The 20,906-nt window shown below is 41.4% G+C and overlaps 2 protein-coding genes across 2 annotated transcripts; one reads left to right on the forward strand and one right to left on the reverse strand.

Moving 5' to 3' along the window:
* The first annotated feature begins 465 nt into the window (after positions 1-465).
* LOC140224490 (uncharacterized) lies at positions 466-4,797 on the forward strand. The gene is made up of 4 exons (XM_072299699.1): positions 466-1,164; positions 1,819-2,102; positions 2,604-2,727; positions 3,053-4,797. The coding sequence occupies exons 1-4, from the start codon at positions 663-665 to the stop codon at positions 3,376-3,378; spliced, it is 1,236 nt and encodes a 411-aa protein (XP_072155800.1). The 5' UTR covers positions 466-662; the 3' UTR covers positions 3,379-4,797.
* A 318-nt stretch (positions 4,798-5,115) lies between these two features.
* LOC140224491 (putative nuclease HARBI1) lies at positions 5,116-7,473 on the reverse strand. The gene is made up of 3 exons (XM_072299700.1): positions 6,967-7,473; positions 6,274-6,560; positions 5,116-5,945 (listed from the first exon to the last, which is right to left on the reverse strand). The coding sequence occupies exons 1-3, from the start codon at positions 7,176-7,178 to the stop codon at positions 5,341-5,343; spliced, it is 1,104 nt and encodes a 367-aa protein (XP_072155801.1). The 5' UTR covers positions 7,179-7,473; the 3' UTR covers positions 5,116-5,340.
* Between the last annotated feature and the right edge of the window lie 13,433 nt (positions 7,474-20,906).

A 20,906-nucleotide genomic window follows, 5' to 3' on the forward strand; every position in this document is an offset into this window, starting at 1 on the left:
GTTTTATCAAAGGACATTTGACAGCGCACGAAGGTTCATCTAGTTTCGCTCTTTGGCCATGCTGCCGTGCAAAGGAAGAACGCCGTATGAACATTCGAGAGTTGCCAAATTTACTTCAATAAAATGTTTATTTTTGAGGAAATTTATAAATATTTCCCCTTGAAAATTTCAGGACTTTTCGATGGAATTGCGAGCAAAATCATCTAAAAATTGGAGGAAAAATATTCATAAGTTTACCAGAAAATTCGCGTTTCATGAAAGGAAATTTGGCAACGCACGAAGGTTCATCCGGCGTTTTTCCTTAGGGCCGTTCCTGTCAAACTGGGTGTTAGCTGCTAGTTCATCAACTAGTAGTTGAGGCGAACTACCAGTTCAGCGGAGCTGGGTGTCTTGTGACGAAATTTCAACCTCTAGTTCGTCAACCAGCGGTCAACTGGCTGTTGACTGATGAGTGTCTGATTACAGTACTACTCTTTTCCAAAACATGCAAGAAAAGAGCCATTTCCGGTCAACTCGCGGCCATTTTTTTCCAGAAATCACGTCACTCGTGTGTTGTGTTTTGGTTGTGTTCGACTCGCGAGGTTATTCCGGTTTTGTGCTTTTGTGAATTGTGATAATAGTGAATCTTGAAATTTTAATAAGTTGGTAAATTAAGTGCAATTATGTATTCTGACGTTGTCGTCGTAGATCCCGAAGAGTTAAATCGAGAGTTACCAGCCGGCAACAAAGGAAATGCCAAAAGCAAAGGTAAAGGGAAAGCTAAACCAGCGGCGAACACCTCGAACAAGAATAGAGGCAAAATCTTCACCACAGACGAAGTCGACTGCTTGTTGAGTTTAATTGACAAATACAAAGACATTGTGGAGTGCAAAATCACAGACGGAAAGACTTGGGAGGAGAAAAGAGCTCAATGGGAGAAGATAACCAGGGAATTCAATGCCTGTGGTTTCAGCGGACTCAGGACATCAAGCTGCCTACAAAACAAGTGGAGCATGCTGAAGGGGCAAACAAGAAAGGCATTGAGTGCTGAGAGGAAGACAGTAAAAGCAACAGGCGGTGGAGAGTACCGAGCGATAAAGATGACTCCTCAGTTGGAAGTAGTCGCACGGATTTGTGCCGAAGAGTCTATGACAGGAGAGCTAGAATCCCCGGACAATGACTCAAGTAAGTTTTTCTTTCTACAACCATTATTTATCAAATGTGTCCTCAATTGCTGATTGATTATACAGTGCCGAACCTTTCTTAATTTGAGGCAAAACCGAACTGAGTATGCATGTAATGAAATGTGGCTTGTCTGCGTGAAAGATAATTTATTTATCACCTCTGAATTCCTCCCTAGAAATCATGATTGAACTGCACAGCATATCCAGTAAGCAGTATATTTTTTTAGAAGGAATGAGTTTCAGCATTTTTGTAGGAGATGGCAGGAGGTTTACCCTACGTACCTGTATGCACCGCCAAAAGAATGAAACGTTACAGCTCCATCATGTTTTTGGATGGTCAAATTTAATTTAATGAGGCACTCCCAACTTAAAAATTTTTGCTTGGAATGTTCTCATCAATATGCAGGCATAATTTCGAAACACTGGTACCTTGTTGCGGATGATGAAGCATTGCAGGTGGGCGCTTGAAAATGTGGACGGCTAGAATGTTTTGCACCCCTGTAAATATTACTTCCTGATGTAAAAACTTCTGTTTTCTTCATGTGTATACTCCCTCCAAACAGTAGTTACAAAGCAACAATGAAGAAGACTTTCAACAACAAATTATGCCTTTTTAAATTATGCCTTAAAAAAATATCCTTTTTTTCATCCTCAGATATGCTACGTGCTCCTGCTCATTCCAACACCATCATGCAGAGAACCTCACAAGCTTCAATGATTCCCTCTCAGTCAAGTTGCTCATTGTCAGCGCTGTTGAGCTCAAGAGAAACAGCTGAAATCCAAACACCTAGAAATGTATCGTCATCCTCCAGGCCGACATTCTCACTCGCAAGTACGTCAAGTCAAAGTTGCAGCCCACCTGAGAACCAAGTAATAGTTGAAGCTGACTTCAGCGATGACTGTGAGGAACATGACACCTTTGATAATTTAATCCGTGAGGTGAGTAGTAGATACTATAAATTTCTCTGAGTTGTGCTGTTGTCCTAGTATTGTAATTATTACTTTTGGGTAATTATTAATACGCCCTGCGCATTTCCTCCATAAAAGGGAAACCTTTGAACCTATACAATTGTTTTGTAGAGTTGCCGAATGTTCCCTACCCGTAAATTTTTAAAGGCAGCATTCCCAAACCCTGTGCCTTGTAAACAGTATTTCTCAAGCTTCTCGCCATAAGAAGCAGCATTTTTAACAGTTTCCTGTGGAGAAAGGCAATAATTCTTCTCCAAAACTTCTTGCTGCGGATTAATGAAGAATCAAAACCACCACTGTCCTAGCATTTTTCAAAGAACCTAATTGCAACTGGCAGCTCGCTACTTAAGGCTCTCTGTACACCCCTGTTGATTTTTTTTTTCAAAGTTCTTCCGTCATGAAAGACAGTTGACAATTTGCCTCTACTGTAATTGCAATTTTGCTAACCAATGTTCGTTCTAATTTTTATAGGAAGAGTACAATGACGCACATGACATGCAAGCTCCTGAGTCAGTTCCTGCTACACCAAATAACTGGTCTTCATACACACCGGCAATGCTGAGAGGACCGAAAAGTGCAGCTTTAATTTCTAAAGGTAAAAAATCACAGACAGCATTCACAGATGCGAGAATCTTTTATTACTTTCTCTCCTTAATTTGCTCCTGTTCCTGGGAAATTTTAATACTGGGTGGGAGACTGCTATAAAGCAAGTGGAATTTGAAATCAGACACTGGATGTTTTACTGTGAGTGGTTGTATCGCAAATAGCATAATATTAATCGGCCTTACGTAGAATGGAGTTTAGAATACCTTACAGGGCAATAGTACTTATTTCAGACATGTTTTCTCCCATTCCTGTTGCTTGGTTAAAATTTTCATTATGAATATTTAATTGTAACTGCTGGTCCCATTTTGTTTCAGAAACTCCGCGCAAAAGGAAGAATAACCATCGCTCGTATGATCTGCATAATGAGAATTTAGACGCAAAGAAAAGAATCATAACTTTGCAAGAGGAATATTATAAATCGTTGGTGCGACTGCAGGAGAAGGATGAAGAGATCAAAATCAAGGAGATGGATTACAGGAGAAGAGCACTGGAAATGAAAGAGGAGAGGCATGCATTGAAAATGAGTAAAATTAAGGAACTTTATGATATGAAGATGAATAATGAAGAGAAATTGTACAGACTGAAACTGAATTGTGTGTTACGAGAAAGCCAGAAAGGAAACAGAGGGCAGGAAAATTAACTGTCTTGCAATACCCAATGCCTGAGTGTAAATGACATCTCCTGACTAAACTCAAACTGAAAGCCTGATCATGATTGTTTTCAGCTTTGCTTTGAAATGTCATGTTGCACTTATGATATTTTTCTCATATGTTCCTCTCGTTTCTTACTGAGAAAATTTTGCATTCACTCTTAATTTTAAGCTATTTTTTTCCTGCCTCTCCCTCATGAGTAAGCCTATATATTATTTATTCTGTTTTTAGTAAGTTTTGTATAATACCATGTTAATCCACTGACATCCACAGAATCTGTCATACTTAATTTCATTTTTTTGGTCATTAATAGATTCTTGGCCACATCATTAGACTGATAAACGAAACATATGTTTCCTCGTAGTTGTAAGGCTCTATTTCATTTGTTTTTTGGAGATGCAAAAGTGGCCTAAAAGTGATACCCTCCATGTGTGATATTTTTTCATGTTACGCTTATGATTAATTTTTTTAAGTTCCTCTTGTTTTACGCTTAGGTAAAATTGCCAATCCATTATTTTTCTGTAAATGTTACCATTACGCCTCTAATCACTGATTTTGCAATTATGTGCACTAAAATCTGAGTATTAAGGAGGGTTACGCTATGATGGCAGCAATCTCTTTCTTGGTGCGCTTCCAGGTTCTCATTATGCTTCCTTCATTAGTCGTCTCCCGTCCCGGTTTAGATCTGAAGACGTAGGAAAGTAGTTTATCTTTGAAAGGCAGTACGTCTTGAATTGAATGTAGAATCTTAAATCATTTCTATTTTATTAAGTTTCTAGTCGTAAGTTATCGTGAAAGTAGTCAATTATTCAGTTCAAAAAACCTAACTCTCATACAAATGGATTATATATTAGGCAGAGCACTATTCTGAAAGACCTGACGGTGATCTCATGTTTCTGCAATACTCGTCTGCGGTGTTAAGTTTATAGTGCTTGAGATGTTTTCCTTCGATTTTGTTTTTATATTTTACCAGTATCTATGGTCTTTTCTTAAATTTATTTTGGCTTCTATTTATGTTCATTTATTTTAGTTATATTTATCTATTTTTTTATATTTGTTTTATTCATTTATTTATTTTTGTTATATTTCAACAGTTTTAACTATTTATTTATATTTATTCATTTTATCTTTATTTTTGTTTCTGTTTATTTATAATTATTTATGATCTTAAAAGTTTATTGCCAGTTTACTGCAACTTATTATTCTGGATAGTGCATTCTACGCAGGTTTTTTGAAGAAACCTTAGTTCATCAAATCGCTCAAGTTGTTAATGCATTCATTAATATTCCCAAGTTGTAAACGCGTTAATTAATATTCTTAAGTTGTAAATGCGTTCATTAATATTCTTAAGTTGTAAATGCGTTCATTAATATTCTTAAGTTGTAAATGCGTTCATTATTAAACATTAAATTCCTCTACATAAATTATCTTTCTTTTTAATCTTGTTTGAAAGGACTGCAACAGAACCTGCTTTCTACTTGATCAGCGATTCAAGATAAGAATATTATGCAAACATTCAAGCAACCCTCTAAGAAATTTATTAATTTAGTATCAGGTAGTTTTGCGGTTATTAAGGCCAGCTTTGCTAATATGTTACTCAGTTATTGCCTGATATGCTTTTAATTCATGACAGTAGGAAGTGGCAAATCTAACAACATTCATGAACGGTATTATTCAGTTTATTTAAGTAGTTGAGATCATTACCATATTTTTTCTACAAGAAATAAGAATAGACTATTAAATAAGTATGTTACAAAAATTCAATAAAAAGGGTTGTAACTTGAAGTTCTTAAGAAATAAAACAATAAAAAATTACACAACATAAACAAATTACAAACAATTACAATACAACACGCTAAAGTAATTTACAGCAGAGAAAAGAAGACTTAGGCATATATGCCTGGATCGCGCCTTCATTGAATTGGTGCTACTAGATACCTTGCATACTGTACCTAGATCAATGTGGTAAACCAATCATTGATAAGGGCTTGACGTACACGATATCGAGGATTTCGTTCATTAGGGTCAGGGACAATGAGAGGATTTGCTTGATCAAATTCAGTTTGTTCTTGTGGTATGATCACTGTTGGATCTACGGGCGGCTGTTCGTCTTTGTTTAATATAGCAATATTATGCAGAATGGCACAGGCAACAATGAAAAAATTGTTCTTGAAGAATGTTCTTTTCCTGAGACGTATGCCAACTGATAAGATAGGAAATCTCCTTTTCCATACCCCAAACAGCCGTTCAATACTTTGCCTGGTTCTAACTATACTTTCGTTGTACAATTGTGCTGCCTCTGAGTTAGGGTTCGTAACTGGTGTCAGAATGTACGACCTGGTTTCGTAGCCGGTATCCCCTACAATAGCATCAGTTCCGAAATCACCTTGCTCAAACCGTTGTTCCACAGAGGAGCCGTTGAAAATTGTCTGGTCATGTGATGCTCCGGGCCATCTGCATACTATGTCCTGAATTAACAGCGTTGGGCCACCTATCACCTGGACATTTTTTGAGAACCAACCTTTCCTGTTTCTGTAAATTTCTGATGTCGGTCCACCTGTAATCAGAAAGAGCCCATAGGATTAATGAATAGGCAATAATTTTCATCTTCAACATTTCTAGATTTCCCTGATTTTTGGACGAGACAATTCAGTAAATGATATTCTCAAATTCTCTATCTTTCACAAACTTTCAAACAAAACATTAAATTCAAAATGATTTTCAAACAATTTACATGATATTTGCTACATTTGTATGGAATATGCCTTGATTTTCTCTGGTCACAAATAAATCAGAGCCCCAGGTTTCCCTGGCCTCCAGAGCCCTTGTGTAACAAGGATAGCTTGTGAAAACCTACATTTAATAGTGCATCATCTGTTACTTACCTACAGACTGAATGCGAACATGAGTGCAATCAATGGCGCCAATACATCTGGGAAACCGTGCCATATCAAAAAACTCTGAGCGAGCAACAGCACGTTCTTCCTCACTGGTGGGCATTTTAATGTATTGATTCCTCAATGAAACAATAGCCTGGGAGACTTGCCAGACAATGACTTCCACTGAGGACTTGCTGACACCAATAAAGTCACCCGTTGATACAAGGAAGCATCCTGTAGCAAAGAACCGCAGGGTGAGGAGAAGTCGATTCATGGGAGTAATAGGATTATTCCTGAAACAAGAAACAGACAATATGCTCGTTATATTGTGTTTAAATTATTTGACACAGGAGTTAAACTGACTAGAAGGGCAATTAAAGAACATTATTATATGCTTCACAGTCATTATGAAATCTGTTCCTTCTTGCGACAGCTTTACACATTATAGCATTAGCTTTTTTGGTACGTGCACGCCATAATCAAACCACTGACTCAGTTTTGGGAAAACTCATTTAGAGGTTGCAAGCTGATTTCTTCCAGGTTTACTTAATAAACTTTCAGAGGCCCCTGCGGTGAATGGAACGGTAAGGTAAAGTTCCTGCAGTTCAAGGTTTACTCATAGGCAATGTGATGAGTACATTTACATGCAATGCGTTTCCAATGAGATCATAAATCTGAAATATAGAGTGGGTTACTAACCTGTCAGTTCGAGTTCGGATCATGGGCTCAATTTGGGCGAGTAGCAAGGCCACTGTTTCTTTCCTCAAGCGAAACCGCATGAAAAATTGAGGTTCGCTCAATAAGTCAAAATAATTCACTTGGGCCCTTCGGAGGGCAGGTCTCCGCGGAATGTATACATACTCTTCCTCGTCATCTGAGGAGCTGACAAACTCATCATAGAGAGCCAACATTTTCAAACTTAAATTATTAGAGAAAGTCAAACCACAAAATTATTAACGAATATCAAAACAGCAGATCACGCCAACAGCCGTAAGAACCAAAACATAACATCCAATGTGAAAAAAGTGAGGTTGTAAAATGGTCTCAACCTCAAGTTGAAGACTCGACAGCCAGAAAAAGTAGCAGTTGAGTAACAGATGGTCAACGGGAACTCAACTGATGGTTGAAAATTGACAAGACACGTCAACCGGTAGTTGACGGTCAACAGCTACTCAACTGGTAGTTGACGCTTGTGACAGGAACGGCCCTTAGCACGGCAGACTTGCTCATTCAACTTTCCGAAACGGAGCAATCAAGTTATGATATCGGTGGAAGCGAAACGGCCCAGACCGGGACCTGATGAGAGCATGATGCATCACAATCGGAGCATTATTTACTCAACAGTCCGGCTCTTTGTTTAGGACCCGCGCCTGCGCGACACGGACGACCGACAGGAGACCGCGCTGGACGAGGACCGTGGAACGCGGACCACGCGAACCGTGAGAGAGATACGGAGATTAGGATCGGAATCCAATCCAGCAACAATTTCAATGAATAAGTACTGAGTCACGATATAAAATGATTTCACTCCGTTGTCACAGCCACCACTACCGCGCCGAGGACAAAACGTCTTAAGTACACCCGAACGTTGCCGAAATTCCGGTGAGGAAAATCGAATTACCGCGATCAGAATCAAATTTCCCGCCTCGAATTTTCTCCAGGATTTCGGGCATTATTAATTCCGACAGGCTAAACATTTTCGAAGGAAAATATGAATAAATTCGTGGGCAATTATAATTTTTTTTCGGGGAAATTTGGCAATCTTAGGATGTTGGGACGGTGTTTTTACTGGGCAGTGCGCTCCGCTCTCTCGGAACCGAAATTAAAACCAAAACAGTTTCCAAACAAAGTTAAACAATGGATTATTAGCGAATATTGTGACGTCAGAGCCCAGGTGAGTCGCGTTTTGATTGGCAGCTTGACGGTAGCTCCTTCCAGTGGCGACTAATAAGAAGTGCGTAAAGCATCTGGCAAGCAGACGAATTACCGCCTCCTCGCTCACAGAATTGAATGCAATTCCCGAATCTTTGGTGCATAACTTCAATATTTTAATAGTCTCGCCTTCCTTTTCGGCTTTTCCGTCTCTATTTTTTCGTTACTTCCTCTCTATCAAATCCTGTTATTTTTTCGCCCAGTGTTGGTCGTTCACGTACGTTCACACATTCGGGAAAAGCGCCACCGTGAAATTATCTGGACAAAGTGTCACCGTGAAATTACTGAATATAACGGCGATCCGAATTATTTCCCTCAGGGTCCCATTACTCAAAAATCCATGATCGTGTGTTCTTTCGGATATTACGCGCTTGACCGACATAAATCGATCGAAATATAAAAACGTGATCTGATCAACACCGATTCGATCGAAGAAATGTGATCGACACGCACGGCTTTGTCGATCGATTCCCGGCTTCTTAGATCAATTCACAAGTTTGTCGATCAATTTACGGCTTTTATCGATCGATTCTTGGATTTTCTCGATCGATTCACAGATTTGTCGATCGATTCACAAATTTGTCGATCGATTCACGGGTTTGTCGATCGATTCACGGGTTTGTCAATCAATTTACGGGTTTATAAATTGTTTCACGGATGTGTCGATCGATTCAGGAGGGAAAATGATGGGCTACCTATAAATGAACTACATTTTACAATCATGAACTATTTGTAAAATTACTGGCTTAATTTAAAAACAACGTATTTATCATTAGTTTCCCTATAGACATTTTACGAATACACATATTACTACGAATTACTTACCTATTTTTACAATGCAACAACCCGCTTTCACAAGTAGGGTAGTTTTATTTTCTCTTCGTCTTCTTTGTCCATCGCTGTGTCTATCAATTTCTATAATCAATCCGCAGTTCGTATTGAGCACAGAAGTTTTTAGTCATAGGAACTTAACTATACATATAAGTTCAATTGTTGAATTTTTATCAAATGACCCTATAGACAAAAGAGACAAAAGGATAATGGAGTGATCCTCTTGATGGAAACGGATGGTTGCTGTTAAAACCTGATAAAAACACTCATTTCCACCAGTAGATCCCTCTATTTTCCCTTTGCCTCTTTGTCCATAGCTTTGTCTATCAATTCCAAGAATCAGCCCGCTGGAGTATAAAAGTGAGAGAGCCATGAGGAAGAGCAGTATTTCACCAGTGGGGTGGCCGAGTGGAAAAATCGATGAAGAGTTGATTGTTTAAACGATGGAATTTGTCACCTGAGGGCGCCCGCGTGACACACACCCTAGAGGTCCTCGGGGGAGATAATCGTGCCATTTTTCACGGGTGGGCGGGGCGGGGCGCCGGAGAGAACAAAACAATAATGACTTGTCGAGATCTGGAACGGTGGCGCGGCGTGGCGTGTTTTGCGATACGTCGATTGATATGCCATTTAAACCTATGGAAAGGGATCGATAAACATGGTGTTCGCAGCGAACACCTTAATAATCGATTCTTTACCGTAGCTTCAAATGGAGGAATGTCGATGATCGATCATTCACGCCACGCCACTGATCTGGAACATCGAGGCTCGAGTACTCACGTCGGCCGGGGCACGCGAAGCGGGAAAATAAAAAAATGCCGCTCATTATTAAGTTGTCTCGGCGGCGAATCAGATAATAACAATATTAAAATCATAAATGAACCGAGTGGCATATATGACGTACGAGCGATACAGCGTTGTCTGTTTTACCAATCAGTTATGGCTCTCACACTTAAACAATGGACTCTCGCGAAGTTGAACCACGGTCGAAATGAAGTCGTTTTATTCGGTCCTTCGCTCCCTAGACAGCGCCTTTAGCGGCGTTATAAAAACCTACTTTGAAGAAGGATTCATGGCTCATGGTGGAGAAGAAAGGCTGCTTAAGTCGAAGCACATTTGGAGAACCCGACGATAATCGATTTTATGCGTTGAAAATCAAGAGAAACGAGCGATTTTGAAAGAGAGACACGTTCCAAAAAAAAGATTTCTGATGGCGTGGCGTTTCTATATATTTGAAGAAAGTACAGAGGTAAGAGCTTCAAAATCTATGCATTTTGATGTATTTCCGCTGAGTTGTTGAAATTGAAGTTCACTCAATAAATTCAAAAATTTTAATCGATTATTGAAAAATATGGGAATGATTCTTGAACAATATCAACGATTACTTCAAAGGTAATCAAAGATTTTTTTTTTTTTTTAATCACATTGGTTACTGATTTTCGAGCTTATTTCTCGCTATAAGCTTGAAGCAGATGTGACGAAAAGTCGCTTAAGTCCTCGGTCTTTCGACGATTTGATTCAGCGAGTTATTATTGCTCAGAAAAATAACTTAGCGCTGAGTCCTTACACTGAAGGTAGCGCCAAGGGGCTGAACCCTACAGCTTTTAGGGCTGGACCCTACAGCCTTTAAGGCTGGACCCTAAAGCTGCAAGGCTCAGTAATACTACTTGGGGTCTGCCACATTCCATCTCGGCCCTGGTACCAGTTCTAAGGTCCGGGCCCCGTGAATGCCAACCCCCTCCCCTCGCAACCCGCCCTCTTAAGACCAGAAAAATAATTTGTAATATCGTAAGATTAGAACGAAAATGAAGTAAATGAAGTAAATAAATTAATTTCGAGGAGAGAAGTGTATTCACGTTCAAAAAAGAATTTATGCACTAAAAATCTTGAAAATAGATAGAAACCCTCACAGAAGTAAGAAGAATTCTACAGTGCCCCAGGGTGTTTTTGAAAATTTATCGACCTTTTTCGAGATTTTTAGGGTAAATTTTTCACTTTTCCTTACGAGACGATGTGAATTTGAAGTAATGTGTCACGAGGCACGGGCCCGGTACCAGGGACCCAGTATCCCCACCCTTGTGGCGGACCTGATAGGAATCGCTCTTTTCTCTTATTCGTCCATGGATTTGTCTATAAACTAGAGTATCTTTATAGGGAGAGTATGGACAACTCGAAGATTTAGAGGTTAGGCTTGATCAGGTCATGTAGCTCTTGGGGCCCAAAAGGACAACCAACCTATGAAATCGAATTATTCGGTGGTACTAATTTTCACAATTATACTGCCCACTGGAAAAAAAAAACACATTGGATCTAGAGTCCAGACTCTTAAAAACAGACAAGAAAAAGTACTCTTGATTCAATCAGAATCTAGCTTAAATCAAGAACCAAGCCTCTTAATTTAAGCGGATTTCGTTTTGATTCAAGCAAAAATCCGATTGAATCAAGAGTATTTTTTCTTGTCAATGTTTTCAAGAGTCTGGACTCTAGATCCAATGTGTTTTTTCCCAGTGCCCGTCGTTTCATAAATTATAAAAGCACGTATAAAACTTTGATTGCGCATAAATTTTCTCAGTTTCAAAGTCTTAATCCTAAAAGACGCTTGTTTACAATGCACTGTTGGCTATATTGATTAATCTTTCAAATGTGTAGGTTGGCAGCGGCACTCTCCTAGTGATTTTCGTTTTACACGTTGTCGCTCTTTTGGGCCACGAGAGCTCCATAATTCGTGTTGTCCATACTCTTTAAAGGTACTCTTCTATAAACTTCCAGAGACTCTGCACAGGGGATTATGGTTTGGGATTATGATTGGGGGTGAATTTGGCAATGGAGGGTGGCGGCGGGTGTGAGAGCGGGAGCAGTGGCAAATGTATCATGACCCGAGCAAAAATACTGGGAGATGGCGGAGGCGATAGCGACGCACCTCAACAACTGCCGCGGCCGCGACGCCTTCGGATCCTGCAGCGACGATTTATAACGCAAATATCCGAGCCCCCCTCCCCGTCCCCCCGTCCCCCCGTCCCCCACCCTCCCCCCTGCAACGCGGATCCGATCGCACGGCCGACGCCGCCGCGGGTAATTACAATCGGAGAAATATTAATCGCCGTAAAAGCCGCTAATTATGCTCCACCAAAACCCGCTCGGGCCGTGATGGACGACCGGGGCCCGACCCCCCACTCCCCGCCCCCGGCCCCTGTTATTAAACCAAAGGATTCGCACCAACACCGTCCACTCACCCTCGACGGTCGCCACTGATATCTTGATGTCGATGGCGAGGCGTGAAAGAATATATTGCCGATATTTCCCCTGTTTGAAGCTGTGGTAAACAATCGATTATTAAGGTGGTCGCTGCGAACACCCTGTTAATCGATCCTCTTCTGTAGGTTTAAATGACGGATCAATCGATAAATCGCAAAGCACGCCACACCACTGCTTGACTCCCCCGACCAGTCTACGGCTATCCGCCCGCGACTGGAGAATTTCCATGAAAATTTGTTTATTGCTGCATTTGAGAGTCTTTGATGAGTTGAGTTCGCACTTTTTTTTCCCAATTTTTTATTCTGATGTGGGACATTTTAGAAAAATAGTTTTAAAACTGAGGAAATGTCCACCGCCTTCTGATTGACGTCATCTGGCGGCATCCCTCATTGTATCACATGAATTTTGGCAGATTCGATTATTTTTTCATAATTATTTCCCCCAATAATCATTCAATTTAGAAACCATAGGCGGATCTAGATACCTCGGAGAAAAAACTTCGTGCATGGGACCCAAAGTTGAGGTTATATGGATCCCTGAAGTTTTCGGATCTCGCATCCGAAAACTTGAGGTCTAGCTGCCGAAGTTCGGGTCAGACGTCTGAAGTACCTAGGCTCATACCGAAGGGTTCGGGTCACACATCTTAATACTCCAGTACTTACCGAAGTAATGCGGATGTCTGACCCGAACTTTGGCAGTTGGGCCTCAAGTTTTTGGATGCGTGATCCGAAAACTTCAGAGATCCATATGACCTCAACTTCGGGTCCCACGCACGAAGTTTTTTTCTCTGTGTAGGAGTAGCGAAAAAAGAGGGGGAACCAGGGGGTCATTTCGGAAAACTTTGCGAGGGGACAGCGGAACTCCATTACACTTATGTCTAATCCTAAGCTTCTGTGGAGCCTAGTGTCATTATATGCTTTTCACATTGCCAAGCACAAAGATCCTGTTGAGTCGGTTGATTGATGTTATCTCGGGGTTGATGGGCTCGTGGAGCGATTGGCGGAGTCGGAGAGATCTCTTGGAGCCCATACGGACACCGCCGGAGGGTAAGAACGGGGGCCATACTGGATATATAATTGGCAATCTGCGTCGACGAAGAGCGGCGCACAATGGATCCAGTCAATAGGAGAGCTCGGACAAAATTTGGAAACTTGAAACGCATGAAACTCCGCTAATACAAAACTTTGAGAGTCTAAAAGTAGATCCATTGGTTTCCTCGTAAGATTTTCTCTCAGCAGCACCCCTTAAGGTGATTCGATGGACGCCATATCTTGTGTCAGAACGGCATGCGATGTATCGCATCAATTGGTTCCATTTTTTCGGCTATTCGTCATTTTGCCCCAATTTTGAGATCGTAATTCTGTTGTCAGGAGACTAAAGCACTCACTAACCAATTTTAAGAAAACAATTCAACGTAATAAAGGCGTCGTTTTTTCAGAGAGAAAACATCGCATTCGATAATGATATCGAAACTGCACTCGAATGCTATATTTTCTCTCTAAAAAAAACCACGCCTTTATTACGTTGAATTTCTTTCTCAAAATTGATTAGTGAGTGCATTAGTCTCCTGACAACTGAATTGCGATCTCAAAATTGAGGAAAAATGACGAGCAGCTGAAAAAATGGAGCCAATTGATGCGATATATCGCATGCCGTTCTGACACAAAATATGACGTCCATCGAATTACCTTAAGTTGAAAATATGACGAAATAAATATCAAAATTTGCAGTTTGAGTAGAAAATTCCATGTCCGACCTCTCTAATTGAATCGAGCCACTGTGCGGCGCGGGGTGAGGAGCGATGCATCCCGTGGACCAAGACCAGGAACAAATATGAGAAGGACTGCAAGAGTAATGAAGATATTTGTCAGAGCGCTCCTTAGCCGTCTTAATGGCCATTGGTGGCGAGATGGATTACCGTGACGACTTGACTCCCTCCAAGAATCGCGCTCTAATCGTCGATCCTCCGACCCAAGGGCGTAACTCTGTTTCGGGATGAACCCTATCGTTCGTATAACTCTATGTTCTCCAGGGCTCACGTGAAAGCTGAGTTGCGCCTGTACGTGTAGGAGCGATGTAATCACCAGTGGCGTGGCGTGCTTTGATATACATCGATATTTCCCCATTGGAAGCTATGGTAAAAAATCGATTATTAGGGCGTTCGTTGCGAACACTCTGTTTATCGATCCTTTTCCATAGGTTTAAATGGCATAATAATCGATAATTCACGCCACGCCACTGGTAATCACCATAGCTGTTGCCGAGCCCAGTTTACACGGCCGCGCATTTTCAGGATAAACCTAAAATACGCTAAAAAAAATCAACACCATGAAAACTCACGTTCGGTGTTGAAAATGAGGGCTTTGCAAGAGAGCGGGTCGGTGCTGGTTTCAATGTTGACTTTAGTTGACCTGCAGCACTTGTTGACAACACTGAAAAAAAAGTATGGTTTGACACCCAGGCGTGTGGTAATCGTCGACTGGAAATCCTCATAAAGTTTGCCTCTTTTTTTGGGGGGGGGGGGGGGGGGTTGTTTAAAGCAGTCCTATGTGGCTGAAGAAGCTGAGTTGATCCGAAATGACTCTTTCAGTTTGACGCCATTGATGACAAGGGACTTCAAATCAAACTTTTGAAAAGGGACCAACAATCGATCAAACTAGGATATTTGATCGTCAAAGATTTGAGGCATTTTTCGGTAAAAGAGCGTATGAGACTTACAATGCTGCCAAGGTTGTGCAACGTAGTTCTAAAGTTGTTAGTAATTTATCCGACGGTTCTGCTATGAATTTTTCCCTGTATCTGCTCCGAGATTTTCCTCACTATTGTAAGGAAGTATGTCTACTGTGAATGAATTGTGTCTGCCGCAAACGCTTTAAAGAATTGCACAATCTTAGCGGCATTGGAAGCCTCATACGCCCTTTTATCGAAAAATTCCTCATGTCCAAAAAAAATTAAAAGCGTCAAGAAAACTGCGTGGTGGTTTTTACACATAAAGATGTTCGTCCTCGTCTGAAAAGTTTAAAAATCTCACGTTTTGTGGCAAGGAGAAAAACTGGTGTATTTCACATTAAAGCTGGCAACTTTCAAAGTTAATATACACCTATGCGTTCAAGGCAATGACTTCTCACAGCCATCTGAGAGCCTGCATCTATTCTGGCTCGTCTACTTAACACTAATAACAAGCAATCAACACCTTAAGCCGCATGGATTTATGACAGATGGCGTTTCCTTTTAACGAAACTTTCGTTAAAAGGGAGCGACGAAACTTCTGAAGCTCTGATTGCTGCGAGAGACGGAAGCGCCTTAGGAACAGCGGCGAGGTGTGAAAGATCGATTATTTATATTTCCCCATCTAAAACTGTGGCAAAGGGATCGATAATTGTGGTGTTCGTCACAAACACCCTTATCGATCCTTTTCCATGGATTTAAACAGTAGATCAATCGATATATCGCAAAGCACGCCACGCCATTGCTTAGGAATAGTCACGAGGAAAACTGGAATAGAACCAGGGTTAATATATTTGAGAAACCTCGTTCTAAAAAACTCAGCAATGTAGATACGGATGTAAAATTTGGGGTGGCCAGCTCTACTTTTTACCTAATGATGCTGACAGAGCAAAGTTTTAAGAAACTTGTTTTAATAAAATTAGTCTATGATGACTAATTAGTGAGCATAATTTTAACCAGAGCATAATGTAACCAGATCTGTGGAAATGGACCTCATCTTTTGCGAGAAATTTTTCTTAACTTTTCACAAAGCGCAACGAACACGTTAATAATCGATTATTCATACTACAGCCTCAAATGGGGAAATATCGATAGATCGCATAAAGCACGCCACGCCATTGAAGAAATGTCTCGTCGCTCCTCTGTCGTAAGGACCTACCTCAATTTCTACGTGAGCCTCTTAAAGCATGAACCTATGTGCACAAGAGGGATCACGAGAAAATTGAAGTACACCCTACACCCCCTCGGCGCAGTGTCTTGGTATGACGTAAACTTAGGACTGCATGCCGATTCTGATACGACCATCCTACGGAAAACCACCGTATGAACATTCGAAAGTTGCCAAACTCCCACAGATAAGATGATTATTTTTGAGGAAAGTTATGAATATTCTCTCTAGAAAATTTCAGATAATTCAGATGTGATCGCGTTTAAAAATCTCTGAAAAATTCTGAGGAAAATATCCACATTTACCCGCGAAAATTCATGTTATATCAGGGGGAAATTGGACTGCGTCTGAAGGCTCATACGGCGTTGTTCCTTAACACGGGAGGATACCGCTTGGAGTAATTTGCCCTTTCAGCCGCGAATAAAGGCACGCTGGAATAATGGACTCGAGAGTCCTTCACCGACAACCCGGCTCAAGTGCCCTCAAATATGCTAAGCTGTCAAAACATTTTTTCTAACCTCACCCGCCGCCGCTTCAATCCAGCTTCATTTCCCAAACATTTAATTCATATTTTCCTCCTGTTTTGTCGTGCGCTATCGACTATCGAGTGCGTGACCTGCAAGCTCTCGTCCTCTCGTCGCACAATGAACCGAGTCAATCACATTGGCGGATCCAGAAAAGCGGCAACATCGTTTTTCTCTATTTAAACCTATGATAATGTATCGATTCTTGGAGGGTCTAGGTGCTCCGACAAGAATCGATTATTTAACATAGGTTTAAATGCAGGGAATCCGTTTTTGCTAAATGGCTGGATCCGCCTCTGATCAATCAAAGAGACGAGTACTAGACACGACGAGGAAACTTCAAAAGCTTATATTTTTATTTAGACTAAACAAAGAGGCTTAATAATCTAATTGATTTTCTCGTGAAATTTCAATACAAAATACCCCTCAAATTTCAAAATATGACGAAACAAAATATGAAGTTGTTGTCAAAAATGGCATTTTTGACTTCTTTCAAAGGCTCCTCTTACTGTGCTAAGAGTTGTATCATCGTACTTCACAGTACCACCGTGAGAGCGTCCAATCCATGCAAAATTCCTTATCCTAAAATCCGAGTTCTCTATTAAGCTCATTAATTTCCTCCTTGAATCCGTGCAACTTTCGAACAAAATTAAATCAACAGGAGCTAGGTTATGGAGTCAAATCAATCGCTCAACCGAACGTACTTATGCTGAAAGGAACTATTTGAATAGGAATTGCATGGCATGTAGGTCCTTTTAGTATAAATTGCGGGTTGCATACTCTAGCCCCCGAAAAATACGAAATATTTGACAGCCTCGTGAAATTTCACGAAATATTTCACTGGAATTCCCAATCTTTCATTTCTTTCTTACGTTTCATGCCACCCTGGGGACGGCCCTCATCGCGCTGTTTTTACTTTGTTTTCCTGCAGAATCACCCCAAATTATGGTTACCCGCGTCTAAATCAGAGCCACGTTGATCCGCCAAATAAATTGCCTCTCTTTTAGAAACCTCAGTTTGGGATCGTCCTGTTTGTTCAATTCACCGCGAGCAGAACGCGCGAGTGACTCGCGCGAGCATTGGAAGAACAACTCTGCGAGCAGTGCGAGCGCAGCGTCCTATTGATTGCTGTCAGTGAGACGGTGCGACTCGGGAGGATGCGACGGGGAGGGGGCAGGGGGCCGCGCGGGGGGCAACATCGGCGGGGGTGGGGGTGCGGACCCCCTGCAAAGTGGAAGACAAAACATGAGTGGCGCGGTAAACTTGATAGACCTCCCCGGGAGACGCAAGCACACTCGCCGGCCCTCTCTCCTCCTCCGACGATTTCTGGATCAAGCGAGCTCCGAGTGTTATTGTTCGTCCACGCTTCATTACACGCTTTCAAAGCTTGAAGATTTCGGAATCAATATAGTCGCAAGTTCCTTCTCGCTCCTTTCTTCCCGGTCGAGGGTTGTGCTGATGTAGTGCTACGTCATCGATTACAACACCTCGAGCGTGGAAATGCGAAACACCCTAAGCGCCATCAGCGGGCTGATTATTGAAATTGATAGACAAAGCTATAGACAATATACATTTTAATGCCCACTTAGCTGGCTTTCATAGAACATGCTAAAATAATTGGAAAAATAATCGAGCTACAAGCCAAAAATAATTATATTAATATAAATTCAAGTATATTTTTAATTTAATTTATTATTATTCTTTTCCTATTTAATTTATTTTAATTTTGAATTATAATTGTATTTTTGGCTTGTAGCTTGATTAATTTTCAATCATTTAACCATGCTATAGACAACGAGGACAAAGAGAAAATTGAGCGATCCTATTGGTGCGGAGGCGGGTGGTTGCAATGGACGAAGGTGGTTAGTAATATACAACTTAAGAACCGGAGGAACTTTTCTGAAATCAACTCTCAAGTTGAGGCCAAAATGGAGGGGATATCCCTCGCTACCCTGAGAGTCCACGTCTACATCAAGGCAGACTCTCCATGCAAAGATAGGGAGCAAATACATTGACAAGGCTGCCACTTTATTTTGGGACTCCAAAACTGAAAACACGGCAACCCTGCTAATGCATTTGCTCCCTATCTTCGCATAGAGAGTTTGTCTTGATGTGGACGTGAACTCTCAGGAAAGGTGGGATATCCCCTCTATTTTGGCCTCAACTTGAGAGCTTTTTTGAGCTTGGGAGTTGATTTCAGAGAAAACCAGTGGCACCATCGTGTTTCTCGCGAACTTTTACTTAAGAATCTACAGGCGGCCCATGAGCGGCAAGTAGGTACATCCGGCCCTGAGGAATATGCTTCGCACTAAGCAGCAAATTCACTGAAGTTTGCACGAAAATCACCACAACCGTTTTCATGTAAATAATTGAATTGCTCAAGTAAAGTGGGCAATAGCTGATGTGGCTTGGTTCCTTTCTGTTTAACGCGGTCCAAATGCTCCATTACGAACAATCGTAAAAATCTGAAAAATCGTAAGAAAAATATCGCAAAATTTTCCTAAAAATTAGTAATTTTTCAAAGGCTATTTGGCAAGATGTGAGGGCTCATACGGCGTTTTTCCTGAGGACAACGGGTGACGGGGACAAGGGGGACGTGAATCGGTTTCATATCCGTCTTGCGACTCTGACTAGTCATCGTGGCAAGGTTCGTTAGTCGGGTGCCCGGCTGCGGATTCCGCTTTCGGTCGCCGGACCCGGATCGCATCATCCGCCTAAATGAACCTATCATTTCCTCCCTCCTTCGTCCGGGCCCGCTCTCACAAGACCCCTTCGAGTCGGAGTACAAATAAAATATCGCTTCGGTCAAGCGTTCCGCCGCGGCCGAAGTTGATACGCCCACGCTATCATGTCAACTTGCGCCCGATTTCTACCTTTCATCGACTCCTGAGACATCCACATCCACCTATCGTGAGTCAATAAACCGACAGGAGAACTCGACGCCAAGTGCCTATTCACATGCCCAATGGAGTTGTTGCATGTGTGAGGAATTTGCGATTTGACTATAGATTCTTAAGTAAAAGTTCGCGAGAAACACGATGGTGCCACTGGTTTTCTCTGAAATCAACTCCCAAGCTCAAAATTTAATTCTTTAAAACCGATCGTTTGAGCGGACTCCTTTGAAAACCTTAAGGAATATCAGGGCCGGATTTAGGGGGTGGCCACATGGGCCGCGGCCCATGACGGCAAAAGGGGGCGGCAAATGTTGCAATTTAGTCAAATGTAGATATAAAAAAACAGTCGGTTTTAGAAAAAAAATTACAAACGAGAAAAGGCAACAGAATCTCTCATTTCCTGAGAGCCGCAAAGTATAGTAATTTCTAATTTTTTTGTCTTTCGGTGATACAAGAGACAGAGCGTTTCATTAGTCTAGTTGAGATAGAAACCAAACACGCAATTTGGCCTGGAGCGGCGCGGCGCGAAGAGCAATGATGACGAGGACTTGAGATGGAAAGGAGAAGCCCTCGGCGCGCCGCCGCGCCGGTCAGCATGAAACATATATTGGCCCCTACAAGACTCGATGAATACTTCACGCATTGCGTCAGACGTAGTGCGGTCAGCAGCGGTTGGCGTGAAACTCATAGTGCCTACAAGACTGCATGAATACTTCACGCATTGCGTTAAAAACAGTGCGGTCGGCATGAAACGCGTAGCGCCTACAAGGCTGTAGGGATACTTCGCGCATTGCGCCAAAAACAGTGCGGTTGGCGCGGTGGCGGAAATTAAACTTATTAAACCACATTCATGTTTATTCTTTCATAATTTTTTCGTTCATTTCTTAAAAATGAAAGGCGTCGTCCACACAGAGAATTTCATGTTTAAGATGAAACTATCAAGAGAACTGAGCGCGGGAATAGCCTTAGTCCCAAAATTGAACAACGATTTGAAAGGTATGATAAAATAACTTAGTCTTCTAAAATACACGTGTTTAAATGGGATATGCCGCCAGATGACGTTACAAAGCGGTACATTTTCTCACTCTTAAATCTATTTTCCTACCATTTCCCGTATCAGAAAATATGATGAAAAATACTGCGAAATTGGCTCATTAGGCACTCTCAAATGAAGTAATAAAGCATTTTCGTGCAAAATCTCCACTGTCGAAAAATTGCAAGGAAAAACCGTTTCCAACCCACCCCCACAGCTCCTGCTCTCCCATGCCAAACGCACCGAGAGATAAATTATGTTTGGAGGAGAACTTT

This window comes from Bemisia tabaci, chromosome 4 (genome assembly GCF_918797505.1).
Source record: "Bemisia tabaci chromosome 4, PGI_BMITA_v3".
Classification (NCBI taxonomy): Eukaryota; Metazoa; Arthropoda; class Insecta; order Hemiptera; family Aleyrodidae; genus Bemisia; species Bemisia tabaci.